The 17,558-nt window shown below is 39.8% G+C and overlaps 1 protein-coding gene across 1 annotated transcript; it reads right to left on the bottom strand.

Moving 5' to 3' along the window:
• Positions 1 to 2,972: 2,972 nt before the first annotated feature.
• oat (ornithine aminotransferase) lies at positions 2,973 to 12,728 on the bottom strand. The gene is made up of 10 exons (XM_042336977.1): positions 12,650 to 12,728; positions 8,624 to 8,849; positions 8,103 to 8,327; positions 7,105 to 7,200; positions 6,579 to 6,706; positions 6,146 to 6,268; positions 5,813 to 5,941; positions 5,366 to 5,479; positions 4,921 to 5,065; positions 2,973 to 4,452 (listed from the first exon to the last, which is right to left on the bottom strand). Exons 2-10 carry the CDS (start codon positions 8,823 to 8,825, stop codon positions 4,292 to 4,294), a joined length of 1,323 nt encoding a protein of 440 aa, XP_042192911.1. The 5' UTR covers positions 8,826 to 8,849; positions 12,650 to 12,728; the 3' UTR covers positions 2,973 to 4,291.
• Positions 12,729 to 17,558: the final 4,830 nt, after the last annotated feature.

Below are 17,558 nucleotides of genomic sequence, written 5' to 3'. Positions count from 1 at the left end.
GTATAATGTTGGAAAGGCTGGGAGAATTTACACTTTGTAAGAATTTCATTCTGAAACCAGGCAATCCAGCTCAGAAAACACGCTCTTTCGCAATGATGCTAATCTTTAAACTCTTTGTCACATCCCTTTTGACCAATTGCAATGATTTTTTTTGCTACAATATGCATTGCTTGAAGATTATTGTTGTAACTTTCAAAATAAAGATTGCCGTTTGTTTTCCACCTTTCAACAATCTGAAAACCTGTCACTCTAAAGCTGCCCTGAAATTTGTATAATCAAGTGATCACATTATCAAAATAATCCTTGCATTTGATATTATCATGCCTTCGAGATGTCTCAAAGCGCTTCACAGAATATCATAGAATCGCAGAATTGTACAGCACAAAAAGAGGCCATTCGGCCCATCGAGTCTGTGCCGGCTCTTTGAATAGAGCAATGTAATGTCACTCCCACTCCCCAGCCCTTTCCCCATAACCCTGCAAACCCGTCCTCCTCAAATACCGGTCCACCGCATTTTTAAAAGTAGTTATCGAATCGGTCTCGACCGCCCTTTCGGGCAATGCGCTCCAGATTCCAACAACTCGCTGCGTGAAAAAATTTCTTCTCACCTCCCCTCTGCTTCTTTTAGAGACTATTTTGAATCCGTGACCTTGAGTCACCGACACACCCACCAGTGGAAACAGTTTTTCCCTTTCTAACCTATCAAATCCCTTCATGATTTTGAAGACCTCCTTAGGTCTCCTCGTAACCTTCTCTGCTCCAATGAGAATAATCCCGGCCTCTCTAGCCTTTCCTCAAAATCAAGGTCCCTCATTCCTGGTACCATCCTCGTAAATCTCCTCTGCACCCTTTCCAATGTCTTAACATCCTTCCTATAGTGTGGTGCCCAGAACTGGGCACAGTATTCTAACTGAGGCCTAACCAGTGTTTTATATAGGTTAATCATAACCTCCTGACTCTTGTACTCTATGCCCCTATTTATAAAGCCTCGTATCCCATTTGCTCTTTTTACAGCTTTATCTACCTGTCCTGCCACCTTCAAGGATTCATTTACCTGCACCCCCAGGTCTCTCTGTTCTTTTACCCCCCTTAAGACTGTATTACCAGCCTGTATTGCCTCCCCTCATTCTTTCTACCAAAATGCATTACTTCGCATTTCTCTACAATGAAATTCATCTGCCATGTGTCGCCCATTTTACCATTCTGTCTATGTCTTCCTGCAGTTGGCTGGTAACCTTCTCACTGTTTACTACCCTACCTAACTGTGTCGTCCACAAACTTGGAAATGGTACTTGCCATACCCAATTCCAGATCATTTATGTTTTTCAAGAAGAGCAGTGTTCCTAATACCGATCCCTGAGAGACGCCACTGTACACTTCCCTCCAGTCAGAAAAGCAGCTGCTCACCACAACTCTCTGCTTTCTGTCTCTCAGCCAGTTCTGGATCCATGCTGCCACTGTCCCTTTTATACCACGGGCTTCTATCTTTCTTACAAGTCTTTCATGCGGCAATTTCTCAAATGCCTTTTGAAAGTCCATATAAACTACATCAACTGCACTACCTTTATCCACCCTCTCCGTGACCTCATTGAAAGATTCTATTAGATTTGTTAGACAAGATTTGCCTTTAACAAATCCGTGCTGGCTGACCCTAATTAATTCATATTCTTCTAAGATTTATTCTGTCCCGGATTATAGTCTCCAGGAGTTTCCCCACTACTGATGTTAAGATGACTGGCCGGTAGTTCCCAGGATTGCCTTCTGTCCTTTTTGTACAGGGGAGTCACATTGGCCACTCTCCAGTCTACAATATATATTGTGAAGTGAATCGACTATTTTGTGGGCGAAATGGAGCATCCAATTACACAGAGTGTCCTACAAACATTCATGGATTGAGTGAGCAATTTATTATTTTTTTTTGAAGTAATTATTACCTTTGGAAAAGCGATCCACCGATCGACTAACAACTGGGTCCCTACTTATTGCTCGGTAAACAGAGGCGTGTGGAATAAGGAAACTTGCCCAACATTTCATCCTACCGGTAATCGAACCCAGGGCTCTCGCGTGCGAGGCGACTGCTCTAACCGCTGAGCTACAAGACTCCGACATAGTTGGGCCATAACCAAGAATTTCCAGTGAATCATATATTAACCTTCTCTAGAAAGCTGGTTGCTGGTGTGGGATGCATTTTCCTAAATCAGAAAAATATTGGCATGTAGACTAATAATCTTTCTGAACCATATTTTTTGTAATCTTGCACTGAAAATGCAAAAAACTAAACTTTTTACTGACAATCCCTTCCTCCAGCAGTTTCCCCACTCAGAAACCTTTCCCAAAGGATATCTGTTGCTGCAATACTCATTGGTTCACTAGTTTCTTATGAATGCATGAAACAGATCATTACCCCATCTATATCATTGCCCAAGTTTCTAGGATGCAAGTCCTCACTTTCTCAGTGTTAAAGGTTATACCTTATGTAGACATGTGAGTTTTAGGAAAATTGGAGGAAATTGATTTTAGATGAAATTGCACAGGCCTGCAAACAACCACTTAAGGGCATATGACCTGGAATCTGTACTATTACAAGTATAACCCATATGTTCCAAACGGGCTTCATGAAGTGCACTAATAAACATTGAAGATCAGTGTGACTCAGTCAGTAGTACTCGCACCTGAGCTGCATGAAACTCTGGTTTGGATATCTTGATGGATTTCAGCAGGTCAAACATCCAGTTGGTCAAAAGGAGTTTAATTTTCAACAGTGCAAGATGAAAGATTCTACAAAACTATGAACTATTCTCACTGCACCCTGTAAATACAATAATAATCCTTGCATTTGATATAGCGCTTTTCACATACACAGTATCCCAAGTTATGATCGTGATGCATGTATATTTGCTGCAAGCCTTCATCACAAAATGTGTTGCTTAAGGAGTGTTAAGATTACAAAAGGATTCAATAGTATATTCTGGTTCCATCAGAAAATGATTTGCATAACAGCACTAATTTATTGAACAAAGCCAAAACTCTAGACATTCAAAGAAAATTCACCGACTGGGAACCATTTCTTGTATTATAATCCATCAGCCACTCCACTTTCAAAGTACAGGATGTAGAGAACTGCATTTCAAGCAACATTGAAATCAAATTAACATTTGTTACGGATCAATTTACACATTACAAATAATAACAGGTCATTAAATAAATGTTTTAAATTTATGAAAATGCAGAGATTTCAGACCATTTATCAGTTAGTGCTGTACACAAACGGGCCAAAATTACTCACATGGTAGCCTGAAGCAAAATAAGGGTGACTAATGTAAACATCAAAACTGAAAGATATCAAAGGAGACATATAGGACTCCATGGTTTTGCATCTAGAGTTTTTTTTCCAATTACTCAACAGGCACCATTAATTATTGAAGTTATTAACTTGTATGCTTCTCTCAACTTCGATGTTTTAATTGGGAAAATTATTTAGATGCTTGTATTACACACCAGTTGAACTCTGCAATCAGTTTTAAAGAATTACTCATGATGTATACTACATTAAGGTTTTGTTTCCCCACATTCTTCAAGAATGCATTAATTTCTACAATATTAAACTTTTTACAGATATCTACAGATATTTTCAACTAGACTTAAGAAAACAAATGTATCCTCTACTTCCTATGAGCATTTGCAAGTTACTGGCAGACAGGGTTTCAAAACCACTTTAAACATTCAGGATTGAACAAGCATTCTCCCTACCTATCTTAAATACAACCAGCTCAGTAACCACTCAATAATGTATTGTCCACCCAAAGCACAACATTCAAGTTTCTAAAATATGGCTTTGATCAGCTTAATGAAAATATGCCACTTTCTCAATTCAGGTTTTCGTTCTATGAGAACTTAATAATCCAGAGTACACACAGGCTTTCCCACCCAAATCTTACAGATCAACAGCAATGTTTTTCTGACGGTCTAGATTTTAAAAAAGCACCAACGATAGAGACCTTGAGCCCATTTAAGATGAATGGGACTGCAATTTCACTTCAGACCAGCTACCACCCAAGTAAAGTGAACAGCTTTCAAATTTAACAGGTTTACAAATATTCCAAGTATTATCTGACCACTATAACTGCTCAAGATGTAAATATGAAGAATTGAGATGCTTAGCAATCTCTCAAACAGAAGCCTAGTTATATTTTGTATATTGCCAACAATAAATGTTAGCTGGAGGATGCCTGCTACAAATCTAAATCCAGTTTAACCTTCAAAAGATATTACAACGTGGCTTTAATTTCCTTCAAAAGGACAAGATAGTTTTCTGAATGATATCAACACATTCTCTTATTTCATCCTCCTTAATAACGAGAGGTGGTGAAAATCTAATAATGTCTCCGTGGGTCGGCTTGGCTAAGAGACCATAATCACGTAGGCGAAGGCAAACTTTCCAGGCATCAAAAGCTGAAAGAAAATATGAAAGAAAATGTTCAATAAAAGTTAATTGCTGAAATCATCAGTTTTCTCTGCTTGCTCAACGTCAGTTATGTTTCATGTTTTCTACAAATTGGTTAATTCTAAACTGCAATTCTTAAACCAACTCTAAGGACTCGTGGACCTCAAGTCAAATTTTGCACATCTGCCCCAAACTAGGTTACCATTGTGATGTTCACAATTCATAAGCTTACAGCAAAGGGAATTAGAAATTCAAGATAAAGTATCAAACATTCTATTTAAATGCATTAATTGAATAAAGATCAGAATGAGTTAATGTCTTTCGGAGGCTTAATCTCAAAATATATTAGTACAGGTGATTTGATCCTTACAAATCAGTAACATTTTTGCATTCCTGTCATAGCAATTGAATTGAGTGTGTTTAAGGTAGTATAGCTGAAACAATTTTCACAGTAAATTGCCACAATATTTTCATACTTTTTGTTTCTCTAATGACAATGGCATTCAATAATCCTTTTCCTCTCGTAGTAGTCACAATATCTGAAGGAAGTTTCATCAGTTCATCTCGAAGGAGCTTGCCCATTTTCTCTGCATTCTCTGACAAATTTTCCTCCTCAAGAACCTATATACAATAACACATAATAGAAGCACTGTAGATGACTGAACAATTCAAGAATTATAAAGTTTAGAGTAGAGTGTGTAATTAACAGTACAATCACGATCAGAAAGACTCTAAGGATAATCAGGCATTGAATAAGCACATCTTTCTAAAAGCATGCAAAACACATGTGCACAAAAGGAAAATTGGGGGCATCATAAAATTTAAGTTCGCATTAGTAAATGTTAACACAATCACTAAAAAAACTATTACAGCTATTACCACTGTAAGCTATTCCCCCCAGGTTGAACCTCTCAGACATACCTCAAGAGCAGCAACAGCAACACGGCATGCCACTGGATTCCCACCATAAGTAGAGCCGTGCTGACCGGGTTTAATGGTTAGCATGATTTCATCATCGCACAATACTGCTGATACCTGGAAACAGTGTCAATGTACTTAGTTAAAAAGGTTTTTGCTTGTTCCACCCTTGTTCTGAAGTTCCAAATTTTTCTTAAGACAAGAACCTACACTCATAACAAGTATACCTAATACAAGGTGCCAGCATTTAAATGGCAATTAGTTTCTATTTAAATGCTGGAATTGTTAATACAACACTTCTGTAGACAAAAATGACTCATTGCCTAACATGCTATGTAAATTGGAGTTTGGAGATATCATATTCAAGCTTTGCTCCTTTCACTACAAGAGGACTTAAGAAACCCAAGATATCCTGGATGCATTCATTCCATGTAATGTAACATCACTTACTGGATATGTCCCTCCAGAAAGGGCTTTTCCAAGAACCACAATATCTGGTCTGACATTTTCGTGGTCACATGCCAATCGGCGGCCAGTCCTAGAAAGTCCAGTCTGTACTTCATCTCCAATAAACAGGACCTGTGCTCATACAATGAGAATTAAGATGCTTAATTTCTGGTAAATATACAAAATAGTCAACTCATTTCACAGTATCTTGTGTGAAGCGCTTTGAGATGTTTCGAACACATGAGGCGTTATATTGAATGCAAGGATGACTATTATTATTAAATGAAGTACTCTTAATTGTTAAACTTTATTACAGCTACATGGTTTACAGCTTACATTGTATTTTGTGCACATTTCTCGCACTCCTTGAAGGTAGCCAGCATCAGGAACGATTACTCCAGCTTCTCCCTGGATTGGTTCTACCATAAATGCTGCAACATTGGGGTCCTGAAATGCCCGCTGGAAAACAAAAATCCATTATCTTCTAGCGCAACTTCAGCAAACAATAGAACAAAATCAAAATGTTAATTAGCATAGAACACAACAATTTTTGCAAAAACAAATTTATATTTGTAGAGTGCACTGGACTGTTCGGGGTTTGCTCCTGAGCTGGGAGTGGGGGCGAGGGCAATAAATGGCTAAAAGCACATTCAAAGAGGAAATTCTTGAGGCCGAACTTGGAGGTAAGGGAAGGGTGTAGCTGAAGGGACTCCAGGAATTCCAGAGAACGGGGGGATGGAAGGCAGATACACTATGAGCCTCTAGATACCTCTAATGCTGATAAATCATTATAGGGCACAAGCTCAAATCCAGGCATGAATGGTCCAAATCCATCATAACAGCTGGGATCTGAAGAACTCGAAACAGCAGCCATTGTCCTACCCCAAAAGTTACCAGCTGGAAAAAAGGAGAGAGAAATCAATATTGAATACATGGTCATATTATCTACATTTTTAAAAGATGGTTCACGGCACAGCCATGACAATACATGATAAAGGTAGGAACCCCACTATAATACAAACACTCAGATGCAGTAACAATCTGCATCATAAGCAAGGGGGCTTACATACAGCCAGGCCAGTCAGTGCTTCTGAGTTTGCCTTGCAGTGAGGCATGGTGGCCATGTGTTCAAAGCTGGCCAGCCACCCTTAATAATGCTCGTACTATTCTCATGATACGCAACTTAATCCATCAATTTACTAGGACAACTAAACTCAAATGAACATTCAGGTGGGATTAACTGATGTAGTTTTAATTAAAGAAAATTTATTTTAAAAAATTTCCNAAAAACTTACCTGCAAAAATTATTTTTGCTTTATATTTTGGAATTCCCTTAACATCGTATGCCCACTTGCGAGCCAATTTACAAGCAGTTTCTCCTCCTTCCACACCTGAAGCAAAATGTTATCAAATTAAATGATTTAAAAGGCAGACAGAGCAACATGAGTGGAACCTAGCAGCAAACACAGTAAATACCAACAACTATTGACTTCCAGATAAAAGTAAACAAGTGATAATAATACTAATCCTCATATTGGGTATAGCACCTTATTAGGTCAGAACACTTCACGGGAATTACTGTGAAATGGAGCAAATGTATTCGAAGGCAAATGCGGAAGCACAATTACCACTGCAATGTCCGACAAATCGTAATGAAATGAGTGACTAATTTTATTTGGGGGGGGGGATTGCTGGACTGGACACCTGGAGAAACTCTCTTCTCTTTTTGAATAGTGTGATGCAATCTTTGACATCTACCTGAACAGGCAGGTGGAACTTTGATTTAATGTGGTTAAAAGGACTAGTTTATAAAATGCTGATGATCAAAATTTCACAATCAAATACTATAGATTACAAGAGCTATGCAGAAAATTAAGTGGGAGACCTACCAAATGTTTCTAAAATCATTGTAAGGAATATTTATTATATTTATAGATCAGTTTTACAAATAAGGATATTAACTGAATAGATATGCTGTCATTTAACAGAATTTGTTGGCATCACTAGTTTCTTAGCCAGTCCTACAGCAGTCTATTTCTATTAGGCATAGGGGATTAAAGTCTGAAATCTCTAAAACCCCAGGCATTGAAATTAAATCTCAGACAACATAGTTGTCAGGACAGCAGTGAAATGATTGCCCATTGCAATCATGGGCAATAATTCACTGACTTATTTTTGTGAAAGACCTTTTGGAAATTGTCCCTTCTGTTTTGAAATGGAGCTATTTTGCTCAATCTTTGGTGCCTAATTTTAACAATTTAAACAAATTGACAAAACCACTGCTGATACTAACCTGTATTCATTGGTAGCACTTTGTCATAGCCAAACAGTTTGGTAATGTACTCCTCATACTCTCCCAGTACATCATTGTAGAAAGCTCGTGAGGTGAGGGTAAGTTTTTCAACTTGAGCTTTAAGTGCTGCAATGATCTTTGGGTGAGAATGGCCCTGATTCACAGCACTGTAAGCACTCAGGAAGTCAAAGTATCGTCTGCCTTCCACATCCCATACATAAACTCCTGAAAAACAACCCAACTTTATTTTGTTCACATTACCAGTACATTTCACATTTACAAAAAATACAATGCAAATACAAACAGAATCACAATAGCAAAACACTTTTTTTTACCAATACAGTGCAATTTGCAAAACTATTTAATAAACCTATATGAAATACTCAAGATAAAATCCCAATAAAACAGTATTAAAAACAAAATAAGATCACAATATATTAATTATGTTCAGCCCACAAATACTAGCAATTTGACAATTTATGTTTATATATTCCATGCTTAGTGTAAGCCTTGGCTCCTACCTTCTCCTCTCTCCAAAGCTACAGGCAGTGGGTGGTAGTTGTGTGCACCATACTTTTCTTCACGTACAAAAATTTCATCTGAAGTCAGTGCCTTCTCAGTTTTTAATGGTGCTTCTGTGGTGGCAGAATAAACTGCTGTCTTCAGGCTTCGGTTCACTACTGAAGCACTGGAGTTGATGTAACGTGACAGTCTGCACAGCATTTTTTCAGCACGTTTCAGAGTTTACTGTGTAGATTAAAAAAATGAATTCAGCCTGCAAGACTTGATAAGCTTAAGCTTTAGGTGATTAACTTATACCAAAAGATTCAAGTGGTTTCCTATGCAGACAATGAAGTACATAGAATATTTGCATTTTTCAATTATTATTGCTATTTTAACCTTGCAAAAAAAATTCAGCAAGGTAAGCTCCATTTCAAAGGATCAAATTCAAAAAAATCCTTTACAAAAATTGTATTGGATTCCATGTGGGTTAATAAATGTCATTATTGCCCACAATGATGCAATAGACGATCAACATTTCACTACTGTCCTAGAGATAGGTTAGTCTGATTCATGGATATACAAAGCTGAACAGTTGGCAGATTGCTACAACACATACAGCAAGTTAACTCATAAGAAGGCAAGGCATTATTTTGTTTTTTCTTCCTCATTTCTTTTCACCTTCACCCCCAAGAGCAGCCTCCTAAATCTATAATGCATTGCATTATGAAAGAGTATTTCAGCATGTCATTAAATATTTTTACCTTTCTAGGGAAGGAAAATTTGGGAATGATTCAGTACAAGTGTCTTTTTAGTCTAATATACTACTTCAGCCATTTGTCGGTTTGAAAGGAACAGTTGCTTCTTTTCATAAATAGTACACTCTATTCTTTATATCCAAATTGTAAACAAAGCTTCATTTGAAGTAACCAGTTCCTGGGTACATTTTAAAATCTCACTCAAAACTTTTCAGTCTCTTTACTACTGCTATGAATAAAGTTTATTCTACTTTATTTAAAAATAGTTTTGTCACATTAATTGCAGTCCTTGTTGAAAAGTGGACAGCAACAATTGGAAAGACCCTCAACTTTGTAATTAAACTTACATTCAATCATTCTATGAGCAAAAGTGTTACATATATATTCTTTTTGTTAAAATCCTAGGCAATTTATTCAGAATGTCAATGACCTTTTTTCCTTCCATTTATTTCAAGGCTTTAGCTACAACAGTCTTCCTTTAATAATTGACCTTCTATAATTTCATTCTTCAAAATAAGCTACTCACATATAACTGTGGTGACTGCAGTAACTAGTTTATATACCAGCACTAGGCTTGAAAAAAATCCTATTTAAATATTGTCTTTGGCTAGAATAATCAGTCATTACAGATTTTTGCCTGCCTGTCATTGAAGAGCCATGCAGCTACATTGAAGGAGAACCACCCATTGCGTCTGAAATATGATGCGTTTGTGTAGACCGTGCAGGAAGCCAAATAGTCAAGCATGTGACTGCCAGTTGCTGATTGGTCAGAACTGTCCAAACCCCTTACAACACCCAACAAAAATATGGCAGCATTGCAGATTATTTTTAAGAATCATGTGAACCCTGAAACAATTCTACTTAAATGATTGTGCTTGTGCTGCTAAGCCTTAAACCCTCTTTTTTAGTAGATTATTTGGGCATTATGAAAGAGTTTGAACTGTAAACACATTTTCAAAGGTAAAACAAATATTAGTGCAAATTGTAACTATGTTTCAAATCACACTGAAGATAAGTCCTGATTAGACAATACTTAAATAATAATCCTTCTATTTGATAAGAGCCAAAAGAACATCTCAAAGCTTTTCACAGGGCCCATACATTAATTTTTCAAATAATATTTTCACCAGAATACAACACCTGTACGTTTCATCCAGAGATCAATACTCTGCATCTTTGTTAGTTTTTTTTGTTATACATTGTTAAGAATACAATACTCTCATTCAGGTATCAATTTAAAATGAAACATTAACTAAATCCTGGAAAAACCATTGTGTTCTAAATAATTCAAGAGATTCAGAACAAAGAATCTGAATTGTTCAGAAAATGCTGGTGCAGCAGAAATTATTGATGCAGACTATTAAACAACCAACAAGCAAGCAGTTTATGGTTAAGAAGATGAATACACAATATAAACAGATTACATATTAGAAAACAGTCACAATCTTGGTATTTAAGATAATTTGCAGCGAAGCTATTTTAAAGGGAATGCTTGTACAAGGATTAACCACCAAGTCTACATCAAGTCCAAATCAAAAGCATTGCCTCACAAGCAAATAGCATTTAAATTATTATTAAATTATTGCTGGAGGCAAAAAAAAGTACACAATGCACACAATTTCCTGTAGCTCAGTGGTTAGAGCATTCATCTCGCAAACAAGAGACCTGGGATCGATTCCCAGCAGGGTGAAATGTTGGGCAAGTTTCCTTACTATACACGCCTCTAGTTACTTAGCAGTAAGTAGGAACCCATTTGTTAGTCGATTGACAGATCCCTTTCCCGGGGGTAATAATTCCTTCAAAAATAATAATTTGGTCACTTCAATGCACAACTGTATGTGGGACACTGTTGCGTGCAATTGGCTGCCACGTTTCGCCCACAAAACCGTCAATTCACTTTGCAGCACGTCCCGTGAAGTGCTATGAGACGTCTCGAAGATGCGATAAGACGCGATACCAATGCCAGAACCATTAAGGCTCCAACATTAGGTGCAATCGGTGCCTGTTTTGCTTTCACCTGCACCTCAACGTTGCCTGACGATTGACCAGAGAGGCTCAATTGAATGGTGCAGCTGCTGAAACTTTCGTTTTGGAGCCGCCAGACAGCATTCAGTGGCCGAGAGCAAGGGAGGGAGTGAGAAGGGCAAGTGAGGCGTTGGCCACTGAGTAGATAGGAGGCTGGTGGTAGCAAATGATGCGTTTCGTGTATGATTAATACCACCTGAAGAGTCTGTAATCTGAATCTCCGCTAACCTGCACGTCAAGTATCCGCAACAAGCCTCTTGCTTTCCACACGCACACGCAAACAATCAGTGGCCACACATCGCTCCGATGCTCGCTACATATAAACAGCTCGTCACAGTTTGCGGATAATTGCTAACAGATTAAAAATCTTACAACCGCCATAAATTCCCCATCAATTCTTAGGCACTTGGCTGAGCAACTCAATTGGCTGGTTCCCCCCCCACCCCACACACACACACGCACACCCTTGCGGGTGGTTATGCGGCAAGAGACCGGGCACCGCTGAGACAGAGCGGCCCCGGGGGTGGGTGGGTGCGAGGAGGAGAGAGTAATAGTGGGGGTGGAATGGCAGCGAAAGCCCCCGGGATACCGACTGGCAGTGGATGAGTCCTCGGCTTTGGCGGAGGCGCGGCGGAGGAAGTCTGGGCCGCTTCAAGCCGACACCGAGGCTTGTAACCACGGCCCGTGGGGAAGAGAGAGGGACCCAGTCACTTCCCTCTCAACCGCCCATTAACATGGATACGCATCTCCCTCCCTCCCTCCTCCTCCTCCGCCGCCATCCCTCAGACTAGTCCCAACTTCACACCCAACACTAACTCTCTCTCTCTCTCTCGCGCGCGCGCGCTCTCCCCCCCGCCATCTTCCCCTTCCCCAGTCCCCTCAGCCTCTCCCCGGGGACCTCAACCACCGTAACGTGGCGCTTTACATGGCGACGTCTCGTGTCAGCAGGACGTTCCCGAGGCGCTTTGGACAACGAAGGGTTTGCACCCGAGCCGCGGGCTGGGAGTCCAGAGGGGCGGAGAGGGGGAGTGACCAAAGTCGCGGCCGAAGAGGAAGACCTCTCTCTCCCCCCCTCCTCACTCCCCCCCCTCCTCACTCTTTTTCCCTCAGGTCTTGAGCCTCCTTTCCTGGCTTTCCCCGAGAATTTCCCTCCTTCCCCCTCTCCTTTTCTTCACTCTCTTTCCCCGCCGGGGGGGGGGGGGAGGGCTGTGGAGGGGATGGAGGTGTGTGTGTGTGGGGAGGAGAGAGGTCGGCGGTCCTCACCTGACGCTCGAGAACCTTTCCGGACCAGCAGTGCGCGAGCCCCGCCTGTCGCAGCCGTTTAAATAGCGGCTCGTGCGCTGCTCGCACGTGGCGACGTTGGCGGTTGGCTGGTGGAGGGGGGCGAGTCTGAGTCTCGCGCTGGGCGGGCGGGGCTGGGGGCACGGGGGGCGGGGCTGGGGGAGCAGGTGATGGAGGTGGGGGCGGGGCTGTGGGAGCAGGTGATGGAGGTGGGGCGGGGCTGTGGGAGCAGGTGATGGAGGTGGGGGCGGGGCTGTGGGAGCAGGTGATGGAGGTGGGGTCTGGGGGGCGGGGCTGGGGGGCTGGGGGCGGAGCTGGGGTCTGGGGGGCGGGGCTGGGGGCTGTGGGGGCGGGGCTGGAGTCTGTGGGGGCGGGGCTGGGGGCTGTGGGGGCGGGGCTGGGGGCTGTGGGGGCGGGGCTGGGGGCCAGGTGGGGGGGAGGGTTTGAGTGAATTGGTGAGTCCTGATTTGGCTTCCATCTGAGTTGAGCAGAAGCCAAGGGGCCGCCAAGTGGTTCGAAGCAGAGGCCGCCCAGCGACGTGTTCTCAGGGCAATCAAATACCGGCCCCCGGCCAGTGTCTCTCACCCAAACCCTGCGGAGTCCTGTGGCTCTCGGTGGTTGGGGCTGACCGAGCGTGAGGACCCGGGACGGATTCCGCCCCTCCCCACCCCACCCCACCCCACCCCACCGGTCAGGGCGAAACAAAACCTTGGGCAAGTTTCCTTGCTTTACTCCAACACGCCTCGTGTTTACCCAGCAGTACGTCAGTAAGTTGTTAGTCAATTGGTGGGATCGCTTTTCTGACCGCTGACAGTCCTGACCCCACCCCCTGACTGTCCAGCGTCTTGGGACGGACGTCCTCCCGACGTGAATAGGCGCTCTATAAATGTAATTTTGTCGTTCGTTTGTTGTTCTGGGCGTAATCATCCCTTCGAAATAACAATAAAGAAATGAGAAGAAATCGGTCACTCAACCCACGACTGTCTGCGGTACACTGCTGTGCGCCCACAAAATATACAGTCAATTCATTCTTCACGGTGTTATATTCTGTGAAGCGCTTTGAGACGTCTGGGGAAGACATGATAAGGCACTGTATCAAATGCAAGGATTATTATTATTGTCATTATTATGGGTGTGAGATTTGCTTGCTCCCGCTCTTTTACTCTCAAAATTTCTTTGTCCGTGCTTTACAAATCTCGTCCCTTGTGTCTGCTTTTAATACTCAACGAATCGAAATCAGGCACTACCTGCATCTTGTTAGGAATATTGACACTGAATAACAGAATCATGAAGTGACATTTATTGGATTATCGTTATTGAGAACCGTCTCGGCAAACATTTCACACACGTAACAATTGTCTTCTACTTAAATTTACTTTTATCCTTACGTTACAAAATCGTTGCTGTACAGTTTCTGTCCTTCACTGACAGTTTCTGATCATCTTCACCTCACACAGTATGTACAAATATAGTTTTGTATTATATATTGCTTGACATATTTACAAAATCATTTACATCAACACAAAATATGGTGAAAAGCATGCAGTGGATTTGGATATTTATCTAATATAAACTGCATTGTTTGTAGAGAGCAAATGAACCATAAGAAATTATAAATGATACCGTAACTGAATATTAGTTACAATTGATAACTGAAATTAGATGTGTACGACAAAGGATGTTTTAAATATGGAAAGGATTAATGACAAAACACTCAAGTAGTTTTATTTTGATACAGGTACAACTGGAAAACCGAATTTCTTCAAAATTACTTTTACTTTCCGAAACATTGCAATTTTGACGTTAAAAAGGTACCATCTGTAAATATGGTGTTTTGTTCCTAAACAAATCAGGCTGTCCATTTACCCCTACAATCTTATGTGAGGTTTAATAGTCTAAAGAACTGTTCCTAATTTAAACTCAGTAAATTCTGATTATTGCAGTATTGTTTAAGCCCATGAAAAAATATAATTCACCTAGTTTCTAAAAATCTGCTTGTAATATGTCAGTAAGTTATATTTTGCTAGAAATTATGCTATTGTTGGTGTTGACCCTCAACTGATCACCAATATCAGCATCGAAGGAACCTGTCCATGTTATTTTTCCTTTTTTAAGATCTCAAACCTCTGCGAACACAGAAACAGTGACAAACACTATATTGCTATTATCAGAACTTCAGACGCTTTGCTGGATAATTGGCATCAAACAACAACTACGTTGAGAAGTCATGTAGCTCAGTGGTTAGAGCACCCGCCCCTCAAGCAAGAAGACTGGGTTGGATTCCTGGGCAGGGCAAAACATTGGGCAAGTTTCCTTAGTCCGCACGCCTCTGTTTACCTAGCAGTAAGTAGGAACCCAGTTGTTAATCGATTGCTGGATCATTTTTGCGGGGGTAATAATCCCTTTATAAAAGTAAAAAATAATAATGATTTGATCACTCAATCCACAACTGTTTGTGGGACACTGCTGCGCAATTGCCTGTCTCATTTTGCCCACAATATCTACAGTCAATTTACTTTAAAGTATATTCTGTGAAGCGCTTTGAGACGTCTCCAAGATAGGGCGCAATATCAAATGCAAGGATTATTATTATTATGACTATTGTTTAAACATGATCCCATCCATCTGCTTTTTTATTCTTCCAAAAGATTCACTGGAAGATGTTAGTCTTCTACGTTGCTCCTCACCAATAACATTTCCACTAAAATTAATATTAAAAAATTAACATAAAGTTTTAGTAAATTGAAGTGTATGATTTTTATCAGTTTAGCATCATTAGTAAATAAATTGAGAATGCATTGGGGTTTACTAACTTCAGAGTAAACTTCACATTTGCACATGGGTAAATTGGAAAATATATTTAAGTGTATATTTAAATATATTAAAGTGATTCCTAATGAGTGATAGATAGAATTTGCCCCCAATATTATTTTGAATAATGTACCTGAAAATGTGCAATGCAGCACATTTGAATTTAATCCTGTTCAGCCTAGAATTTATTTGCATGGCCTACTTTGAGTCAATAAAGATAAAATAACAACCGGGAATTATCTGTTTTCTCCTAAGCTTATTGATTTATGTTAAACTTTTATCTGAATACATTGTAGCAGAAAACCCAAAGATGGTTCATTGCACGATGTTTTCTATATGAAGTTTAAAGTAAATTAAATACTATGAAACTAAAATTAAATAAGTAACATCATTTGATAAGAATGTAATATTTGAACTACATCAATAAGTGAAATAACGCAACCTCCATTACTCAGCATTTTTACAATTATTTAGATTGTGTATCGCAAGTGTTATCTCAGCTGCAGTCTCAATCTCAATAATTGACAAATACAGTATTTAACAGCTCAGATACTATAAGCAGAGCCAAAAATAACATGCTAAAAATTGAAAATGTTGCTTCCCCCCACAAAATGAACCTTGTACCGTACATGCTTCTATGTATTTATAACACAATGGAAATAAGAACTTTGCCAAATTTATTGAACACTATATATTCCACATTCTTTGAAATTGACAGAAATCTGCACCACCCGCACCACGTGTATTCTGAATGCCGTTAATAATTTACATCAAAATGTGTTATTATTTGTTTTGATTTGAGCAACTCTTGCAATTATTGATTTTTTTCCCTTTTTATTAGCAATAATCTAAATGATGGGTGTCAGGTGTAGGAGACCTCCCTCTCTGATTAACGTTTCAGAATGTCCACAAATGTTTCTCCATAGCATCAATGCACAATGTATTGTCTTTAACAACAAGTAGTTCATCAAACAAAAGTAAGCATATTGTTAGAAGTTATTTTAATTTTACCAGGAGACCTTTCAGAAAGTATAACATCATAATACTGTAGCATGTATTAGGGCAAATGTCAAAAATCGGGTGCCTGTGTTGATGGCTAATCATTTCAAAGTTCATAAACCACTTTCTTAAGTTTTGAATTGCCTGCACTGAAATGTTCCAAATGTGAAAAACATACTTGAAATGACGCAATGTGTTCAAGCACACTCCTCATCTTTTGAAAATTATTGAACATGTTTGAACAGCCTATTTTTATAGGCAGTACCTGTCTGCTTTGGAATTCACAAAAACAACTTCATTTGCCTCCTGGAGCACGGTATAGTCATTGCAAATAAAGTACTCTGAACTGTTGTTATAGTGAAGCATAGAGCGCTTGCAAGAATATAACTGTGACTTTTAACCCACAGTAACTTTAGCTTCCAATTAACTTTCTTGCTTTACTTATCTGTTTCAAACCATTATTATCAAATAGTTCACCATATGCTTGGGGGACATTTAAATACAACACCCCTATTTAAATCACACTGCTGTTTTTCACAACCAGGATAGTTCCTGCCACTCAAGATAATCTGGGCTATGAATACTTTCATACTTGGCTGTTAATATTGTATTGTTTATATTAGTACTATATCTGCAGGGCCAGATGTTCCAAAGCAGAGTATGATTACTTCAATAACTTGTTACCACTTTAATCCAATATTGAACCTCTAAACCCAATCTTGGCTTTCTGAAAGCTGGACACGAAAGTGTAAATAAGTTCATTGTTTAAATTCTTAGACCTGACAGTACCATTTAATAAAGAGTCTAACAAGTAACTTGTCTGGGAACTGTTGGAACATCTTGAGTCCAAATCCCTGACTTCCAGCACCTTGGGACGTCCTCCTGATGTGACAGGCCTTATACAAATCTAATGTGTTGTTGTTGTTGACAGTGAAAAGCAGTTCAGTCCAAGTGACTCATGAAGGTCATTCTAAACTCTCATACAGTGGGAAGCAGTTCTCTTGGGGATAAAATTGTTCTTTAAATTAGCACTTTTTGAAAGAAAAAAACAGAAATACATCTGGCTTGTACAAATGAGAGT

This window comes from Callorhinchus milii, unplaced genomic scaffold (assembly GCF_018977255.1).
Source record: "Callorhinchus milii isolate IMCB2004 unplaced genomic scaffold, IMCB_Cmil_1.0 Scaffold7, whole genome shotgun sequence".
Classification (NCBI taxonomy): domain Eukaryota; kingdom Metazoa; phylum Chordata; class Chondrichthyes; order Chimaeriformes; family Callorhinchidae; genus Callorhinchus; species Callorhinchus milii.
Note: the sequence above shows the minus strand (reverse complement) of the source record. Positions and strands in the feature narration are given on the sequence as shown.